At 38.9% G+C, this 9,264-nt stretch overlaps 1 protein-coding gene across 1 annotated transcript; it reads left to right on the plus strand.

Annotated features, from left to right (window-relative positions):
* The first annotated feature begins 1,104 nt into the window (after positions 1-1,104).
* On the plus strand, positions 1,105-8,817 carry LOC118311309 (sodium- and chloride-dependent GABA transporter 2-like). Its single transcript, XM_035635063.2, has 14 exons — positions 1,105-1,499; positions 1,602-1,736; positions 1,832-1,972; positions 2,396-2,480; positions 2,568-2,700; positions 5,154-5,288; positions 5,482-5,585; positions 5,679-5,803; positions 6,031-6,143; positions 6,411-6,548; positions 6,822-6,924; positions 7,780-7,880; positions 8,005-8,175; positions 8,271-8,817. Exons 1-14 carry the CDS (start codon positions 1,358-1,360, stop codon positions 8,427-8,429), a joined length of 1,785 nt encoding a protein of 594 aa, XP_035490956.2. The 5' UTR covers positions 1,105-1,357; the 3' UTR covers positions 8,430-8,817.
* Positions 8,818-9,264: the final 447 nt, after the last annotated feature.

Raw genomic sequence — 9,264 nt, forward strand, 5'->3', positions numbered from 1 at the left:
ACGCATTATGTATATGAATCATTGTAAAATAATACAATAAACTCACATATTAGGAAATGTATTTGTTTTACTTGTGGCACAAATGAAAAGCATAAAGTGAGTATCTGCCCATTTGAACATTTGTAACAATTTAATTGAATATTTTATATATATTTTATTTGACATTATTTAATGTGGTCAAACAAATCTGTGTATTGAAGGTTGTGTATGTTTATATACAGTATATGTAAATAAGTCGAAGTCTGCAAAGAGTCTCTCTGTTTTATTTTTTCATTTGAACAAATGAATGAATAGAAGTAATTAACTTGAAAAAAAGGAACCAAATTCATGTTCACAGTGTAACCAAATGCATGCACGTTATTACGAACCATCCAAGACTGTAGTCTAGGTCTGCCTTTGAGTTGCAGCTGCCAAATGAGTCGAAAAAATATGAAATTATTCTTAATAGTTTTCAATAGTTTGAGTTATTAATTATGCGTAATTAATAAGTCATTCATATTTGTATTATTATATGTTATTGTATATTGCACATCTTAGATGTTTTACAATGTTTAATTTCTGTTGGTGATTAGTGTTGGACAAATAAAGGGGCTGGTTTGGGTTTGTCATTTACTGTAAACACCTTGGGAGTGGGGCGCCGATCAAAAATTTCGCCTAGGGCGGCAACATTGCCAGGGCCGGCTCTGGTTACCAGCCTGGTAGACAACAATTGCTTGTGTTGAGTCACAAAACACATTTGGACTCCCACCGCTGGGATAGGCATCAGATGAGAGATGGTGCTGATCCTTTAAACAAAGAACCCAAGGCAGATGTGTGACAGGAGTGACGTGGTGGAGCAACAGGCGCGTGACTGAGGCAGCTTAGGTGATCCCATCTGAGGAGTGCCATGCCATTTACTTGAGGAGACTGTTGGCCAAGGTACACATCAAGGAGAAGTGTTCAGACACCTGGGGTACATAAATTTGGTTTAAAACTTCTATTTAATGAAGACAGAGAACAGCCTGCAGACCGAACGCAACTGACGTCTCCTGTCTCTACTTTTCCTGCACAAAACAGGTCCAAGGCCTGTAACACACATCCAACTGGGAGGAAACCCCAAGAAAGACCCAGAACTCGCTGAAAGTATTATATATCCCATCTGGCCTGGGACACAACAGGATCCCCCAGGGTAAGCTGAAAAGTGTTGCTGGGGAGATGGGTGTACGGAATACCATGTTCGGTCTACTGCCTCCAAGATCTGACCTTGGAATTAATAGAAGAATAATGGCTGGCACTGTCAAAAATATAAGTTCATCAGAATCTTAAAACTGACAGTTTTTATTTGAATATACCATTCTACTACAGCTGACCTGTCCAAATGGAGCCAGCAGCTCTTCCAAAGTGTGATAAGAGAGGCCAGTGGGCCAACAAGAGGGAGTTCATTTTGACAGTAGTTGGAGAAATCGTTGGTCTGGGAAATGTTTGGAGATTTCCATATTTGTGCTTCAAAAACGGAGGAGGCAAGCAAACGATTGATAAGTCTGACCTATACATGTGAAAACACAGAACAATACAAGACACATAGTGCAATCTGCTGAAATCTATGCAATTCTTCCCTTTAGGAATTTTCTTGGTTCCTTATGTTTTGTTCCTGTTCACATGTGGAATCCCCGTCTTTTTTCTGGAGTTGTCTCTGGGACAGTTAACGGGTCAAGGTGCAATCACATGTTGGAGGAAACTATGCCCTTTATTTGAAGGCAAGTTTAGATAAAAAACATTTAATAAGGCAGAGTTAAAAATGTTGTAATTTGTAACTCATGTATAAACTCGATCATGTTTGTGATCAAACTAGGTTTAGGCTATGGCACTCAGATGATTACACTTTACACTATGATGTATTATATCGTCATCTTGGCTTGGGGCTTCTTCTACCTCTTCTCCTCCTTCAACACGGAGCTACCCTGGGCCAGCTGCAACAACACCTGGAACACGGGTGAACATATACACAACCAACTAATGTTCCCAAAATATTCCTGTTGTTGTGAACGTGTCTGACGGACAATCTTCTGCTGCATTCGTCACATGTGAACGGCAAACTCTGGAAAAGTGCGGACACAATTTTCCCAGGCATTTTCCGGAGTTCACGTCTGAAAACAGCTTAGGTTATTAATGAAAAATGCTGAGTTGGCCTATAGGTCAGTTTTATCCAGTTTTCTAGCAGTGCTGCAGTAATAGACTTATTAAAAAAATGTATAGGTATTTGTTCATGTGTCACAGACCCTCATCTATTCTATATCAGTGAAAACAATCATTCAAAATATAAATCACTACTATAAACCAATTCTAGATTTTGAATTAGTTTTTTTGATGACAGAATGCTATTCTAACCTTGTTATCCTTCCTTTTCCACTACAAGGGGACTGTGTTGATTTTCGACTGAATCATTCATCAACTCGTCACATTTCTCCAAATGAGACATCATCAGTTGAAGAATTCTGGCAGTGTGTATTCACTAAAGATCTATTTCATACTGACACTGAAGATTTACTTTACATAGGAAAATGTTACTAAACATATATTGTGTTTAGGAGAAGAGTCCTGGGTCTGTCTGAAGGAATTGAGGAGATGGGAAGTGTCCGCTGGGACCTAGCTGGATGTCTTCTGCTGAGCTGGATTGTTTGTTATTTCTGTGCTTGGAAAGGAGTCAAGTGTTCAGGAAAGGTGAACTTCTGAACATAAATGTGTGACTGAAACAACTCATGTCTGACACACGACATTAATTTCAATTTCAGTTCAATTCAATTTCATTTGTACAGCGCCAAATCACAACATACATTGTCTCAGGCCACTTTACATAATAAGCTCAATATTACTATATAACAGAGAAAACCCCACAATGAGCAGCAACTCCCTTTTAAATTGGGAGAAATCTCTGGCAGAACTGGACTCAGTTGTGGGAGAAACATCTGTCTCGACGGGTTGGGGTGAGAGGAGAGAAATGGGGGAGAGAGGAGAGACAGGAGGAGAGGAGAGAAGAGAGAGAGAGAGAGAGAGAGAGAGAGAGAGAGAACAGTTGTACAGCCGCCACTTTAATCTCTACCAGACTGATACTTATAATTACAAAAATAATACTGACACTTATAAATGCAATGAAATTGTTGTTATTATTAGTGATAATAATAATAACAATAGGTGAGGTGGATTATTACATTTTGGGGGAAAAAAAGGAAAGTGTTAACGTGGGTTCAGTCCAGGACATTTAGATGATGCGGTTAGTCAGAGTGAAACAGTTGCAGGGAATCGCCTCGTGATCCTGTTGGAGGTGAGAATTGAGTTGTTAACTGTGGACAAACAGTGCCTGGACCCTGCAAGAGCTGTTAAAGAGACAGACAGACTAGTGAGACCTACAGTTTCTCAATCTGCTATTGGTAGCACACAGCAATCTCTATGAAGTTCCATGCACTGCTTGCCTATATGTCTGTCTAATAGGGGGTGGCACAGAGAGAGGTGAGTTAAAAAAAAGAAGGTTTTATGCTTCTTCCTGTTCAGCATCTCCTCCAATCAGCTGATAGTTTGAGCGATGATAAAGCATGTGCAGGTTACTCGTTTCAAAGCCCATAAAGGGCCGCAAGGAATTTTAACCAAAATATTTTTTTTGTAAAATTCAGCGAATGTTTCATGACGGTTCTGCCAGCTGTCGCTTCTGTGAGCCCTGGCTCTGTAAATTGAAAATATACAAAAGATATGGTGCAGACACAACAGTGTGCGTGCAGTTTGTAAACATCACCCCCCTTATGAGACAGGGTAGACGTTCGAGCCCCGACCAGTGCGGTCAAAAAACAGTCTTTCTCCAAAGTCGCTTACTGCCCCTTTGATTGTCTTATAAATGCATTGTGAGAATGCTGTCGTATGCCGGCAATTCGTCTGCATACACACAATCTGCAGGCTTCTCGCTACAGCAAAAGTAACTCTAATTCTATAGGGAAAAGCAATTTAAATATAAATTAGGCAATACTGTTGGTTCTGAGGCTACTGTCCTGGACAGTGTGTCCGTGCTATTAGTGGGAAGAAGCTGCATAGTTTTTACTCTGATGGTAATAATCTTATTAGTAAAGAAGCTCATGAAATCATTGCTACTAAGAGTTGGAGGAATGGAGTGTTCAGCAGAGCTTATACTCTGTCAGCCTGGCTACAGTGCTGCAGAGGAACCTGGGGTTGATTTTTATTTTCCTCTATTAGTGAAGAATAATATGTGGTTCTGGCATTTCTGAGGGCTTTCTTATGTATAATTAAACAATTTTTCCAGTCTAGGTGAGAACCATCTTCATTATTGGTATGCCACTTCCTTTCCAACCTACGTGACGTCTGTTTTAAAGCACCTGTCTGAGCTCTCCTCCTCTGTTTAACAATCTCCTTTTTCAGAGGGGCTGCCTGTGTGGTACTCAGTGAGGCTGCTCTACTATCAACAAGATAGTCAATTTGTGTGAGAGTAAAGTTTTGGAAACTATCATGCACAATGCATTCACACTGACACAGCGGAGTAAATAACGATTGAATGGTTTCCTTGAATTTACTCAAAGAGTTTCCTGATAGACACCTGCTGTAATAGAACTTGTCTCCGAATTCGGCAAAGTTAATAATCGAGAATTCCAATGTGACTAAGAAGTGATCTAACAGAGGGTTTCGAGGAAATATTATTTGATTTTCAGTTTCTATGCCGTATGTCAGAACAAGGTCAAGGGTGTGATTAAAACAGTGAGTGGGTTTATTCCCATGTTGAATGAAACCAATTGAGCCTATCAGTGAAATAAAAGCTGAACTAAGACTGTCATTTGCAACATCCACATGAATGTTGAAATCACCCTCTATGAGGCTTAATCTGTGCTAACGCAGATAAAAAGTCTGAAAATTCAGTAACAATTCAATAATTTGACCATAACTGCGGTTATCCTTGGCCAGCACTTTTAAATAGGATTCAGCGTCTCCTGCTCTGGCCACAGGGATACGTACATTTGACTGTGGTAGCTGGTTTCGCCAACCATACGTTCCTCAGAAAAGAGTCACCAATGATCAGAGTTCATTAGCTTTAAGAACTTTGGGAGATCAACAAAGTCAAACTGCAGTGTTTCTTATGTATTTATATGTTGTAGTGTTATAGTATCTATATCTTTCAGGTGGTTTACTTCACAGCAACATTTCCTTATGTGATGATGATTGTGTTGTTGATCCGTGGAGTGACATTGCCGGGAGCCATCGATGGTATTCGATTTTACCTCTCTCCTGATCCAACACATCTGGCCAATCCTCAGGTGAGACAGAAAAAAAGGATTTTAAGGCTGCACACAAATGAATTTTGCATCAAAGTTAACCTTTGAACAAATGTTGAGCTCAAACTTTTTTGAGAATGTGGTGAATCCGCCATTGGATTTAAAAAAACATAAATGATCAAATGAAAGGCATATATGAAATACAATATAAACAGTATCCTTTCATTATCTTAAGGTGTGGATTGATGCTGCCAGCCAGGTATTATTTTCTAATGTTGTGTGCTCAGGCTGTTTGACATCTTTAGGAAGTCACAACAAATACAACAACAACTGCTACAAGTAAGGAACAAAAAAAAAGTTCATCCCCTCAATTTTGTCATGTCTGGTTTTTTAATACGAATCAGGATACAAATGTATCTTTTGACATTTCAGAGATGCATTTGCCCTGGCCATGGTGAACAGTGTGACCAGCTTTGTTGCTGGCTTTGCAATTTTCTCTGTCCTTGGCTACATGTCCTATGAGATGGGTGTCGACATCTCAGCAGTGGCTGAATCAGGTAAAACTCGTTGCCATGCCACAATATGACCTGTTCTTTATTGAACTGCATTGCTTCTCATATTTCCCAACCCATTATTCACCCATTACAAGTAAAATTAAAAGGTGATCAGAGGTTAAATTTGAATGTTCTGTGAGCCAGACAGGTATAATAATATTATTATAACTTTAATTTACCTTTGAGACCTAATATACAGTATTTTAGTGTCTACTTTGTACCACTTGCAGGTCCCGGCCTGGCATTCATTGCCTACCCTCAAGCAGTAGCCATGATGCCTTTACCCCAACTCTGGGCTGTCTTTTTCTTCCTTATGATTATCTTCCTTGGACTGGATAGTCAGGTAGGATGTTAAAAGACTGAGTGCGTGGAAAACAGTTGTCAACAGGATATGAAGTTTGGGAAATATTAACACTGAAACCTAAATAGTATAGAGAACAATATACAGAGTGGATGATTAATTGTAAATGGACCGCAATTATATAGCGCTTTTCTTCCCAAAGCCCTTTACACTACAGGTCACATTCACCCATTTAATGTGACTAAATAGAGCTTCAATTTATATCTTATCTTTAAAAAAACAAACCAAAATATTCTTTTATACCCACAGTTTGTGAATCTGGAAACTATGGTCACGTCCATATCAGATATGTATCCCTCCTTCTTTTCAACTGGTCATCGACGTAAACTGCTCCTGCTGGTCATCTGTGTTGTGTCCTTACTCATTGGTCTCTGTATGGTCACCGAGGTGGGTGTGGTTTAGTGTCGCTGCCATTTTAGAGGTAAAGCAAAAGCATGTCTTTGTCTATCTGTGTGTTTTGTTGTTTGGCTGCTGTAAATCCCTGTAAGTGTTCTTGGTGAAAGGAATTAATGAAGATTTATTAATTAGAATACTGCTACTGAACAAATAGCACAAGCTATTTCTGAACAAACTGCTATAATAGCTGAGCTATTATTAAATATCTGCATGTGAAATATGTAATTTTGAGTTTTTCTCCCTCTTTGTTCTGTCGGATTGCAGGGAGGAATGTACATATTTCAGCTTTTTGAATTCTACATCTGTGGTGGTATCCCATTGTTACTTATTGCCATTTTGGAGACCATTTGTATAGGATGGGTTTATGGTGAGTTACATCACTATTACTAAATGATTCTCTCAGCTCTAAATATGCATAGGCAAGATGCAGATAGTCGTGATTTATTTGTTTACCTACAGTTCCACGTCAATTACATATTCAACTCTTACAGGTGCTATGTGCACGTTTTTTGCTTTTGCTACATAGCCAACTTTAGCATTAACATCTGTTTACGTCCCGGTCTAGAAGGCTGGGATTGGCTCCAGCCCCAGGGACCTTTAAAGGATAAAGCGGTATAGATAATGAATGGATGGATGGACGGAGTCATTGTAGAAACCATTATCATTGGAGCCGATTTATGTTAGTGCCAGTTGTTAACCTAAACAGTTCAATGTCTGACACCCACTCTCTAAATAAACCTTATGCAAAAGCAATAGCCTTCATTAATTGTTGCCTTACAGATTTAGAAAAAAATAAGTCAGATACATGCATTTCAGCACCTCAGGAAATTAACAGCGACGACCAACATGTGTGCCCATGGAACCGACAGTCGGTATCTGTGTACCGGTCGACAGTCGGTATCTGTGTACCGGTCGACAGTCGGTATCTGTGTAGTAACCTTCTGATCAGTGGACAGCTCCACTTTTTTCACAAACCGTAAATAAAACAGACATTATTGGAGATCAATAGTTTAACTGACCAAACACACCAGGAAATGCACGGAGAGTAAAAATTAATGCCACCAAAAAAAAAAATCCTGAAGTTTGATATTAAATTAAGCCGGGACTGTAAACATTTTAACATTTGAATAAAGCTTTAATTTAAAATTTGGTTTTGTGCTGGAGATGTTTCCTATTTCACCATCCTTATGTTCTAATATTGATTATTCAAAAATGTCTCCAGGCGCTGATCGTTATTACATGAATATTATGGACATGATTGGCTACCGACCTTCACCTTATATTAAATATTGTTGGAGGTACATCACACCATGTGTGTCTGCAGTAAGTGAATAAAGTGAACCAATGCTTCTCTAAGTCTCTAAATCTTCTTGATTTATAATAGAGAAAATTATATTGTAATAAAAAAAAACATTTTTTAAAAGTTTTTTTTTTTCTTTCTTCATAGAGTGTCCTGCTTTTCTCTCTGGTCAAATTCACCCCTCTGAGATACAACAACACCTACAAGTACCCATGGTGGGGTTTGGCCCTCGGGCTGTTTCTTGCGCTCTCTTCGGTCCTCATTGTTCCACTATGGTGTCTCTACATTCTGACTGTAACTCCAGGAACGCCAAGACAGGTAAAGATCACATAGGCCTCACATATTGGGAAATATTATTTTCTTCAGTTTGATGTGCTGTCGTGTGGGATTAATAAGTGGCTCTTTGACCGCAGAGACTGAAAGTGGTGACCACTCCAGCAGACAACCTGCTCAGAGCAACAGAGGAGACTCTCAAATCTGAGACATGTGCTGACGACAAGCCCAGAAAAAGGCACACAGATGAGATCCTGGGTGAAGTCCTCCTCCATGAAGGAAGTCATTCCGAGGTCTAGTCCAAACAGAAAGTCGACATAATGTTCAAGAAAAGAGGGCAGAAGTACTTGAACACATTATGTATATGAATCATTGTTAAATAATACAAAACTCATATGATAATAATACAAAGCCCATTTGAACATTTATAACAATTTAATTGAAAATTGAATATATAGTTTATTTGACATTATTGAATGGGGTCAAACAAATGTACGGTGTATTTACAGCTTGTGTATGTATATATACAGTATATGTCAATAAGTGGAAATCTGCAAAGAGTCTTTCTCAGTTTTATTTTTAGTTTAAAAAAATGAATTAACAGAAGTAATTAACGTATAAAAAAAGAACCAAATTCATGTTCTCAGTGATCTCTGAGAGAAGACGGGTTTTCAGGGGGAGATCAGTTGGTTTTATTCTTCTGACTACATAGAGGTTTAGAGATCATTATATTAAACCTAACAAGCATATATAGTTCTCTGATTTGTCCACTAGAGGGAGATATATGTCAGATTTTAGATCATCAAAATAAGTGTAAGGTCCAGTTTTGAGTGGAGACTGAGGTACAGGTGTCACTGCATCAAGCCTCTTTCCATTTCACGGGGCTCTGATATCAGTAGGTTTGAGTGCATTGATTGAAGATGCGTGCTGACCAGACTTCTGCTGGATTCATTCACTCTGTGACCTTTGTGTTAGAAAATGACAGAGGCTCAAAACAAAAGGGCATGATACTGTTGAGAGAGGAAAGTACATCCTGCTCACTGAAATATAAATCATGGCATAAACCTTGCAACTGTGGCACACAGATACACAAAAAAGCACAGATCACTGACATTAGACCCAGATATTAACAGG

The sequence above is a fragment of the Scophthalmus maximus genome, chromosome 5, assembly GCF_022379125.1.
Source record: "Scophthalmus maximus strain ysfricsl-2021 chromosome 5, ASM2237912v1, whole genome shotgun sequence".
NCBI lineage: Eukaryota > Metazoa > Chordata > Actinopteri > Pleuronectiformes > Scophthalmidae > Scophthalmus > Scophthalmus maximus.

Excerpts from the sequence above, each read along its gene's own strand:
- LOC118311309 (XM_035635063.2), top strand. The coding sequence starts at position 1,358 with ATGGAGCCAGCAGCTCTTCCAAAGTGTGATAAGAGAGGCCAGTGGGCC. Across the intron at positions 2,701-5,153 it reads GAGTCAAGTGTTCAGGAAAG|GTGGTTTACTTCACAGCAAC; the intron begins GTGAACTTCTGA and ends TATATCTTTCAG. Across the intron at positions 5,804-6,030 it reads CTCAGCAGTGGCTGAATCAG|GTCCCGGCCTGGCATTCATT; the intron begins GTAAAACTCGTT and ends TACCACTTGCAG.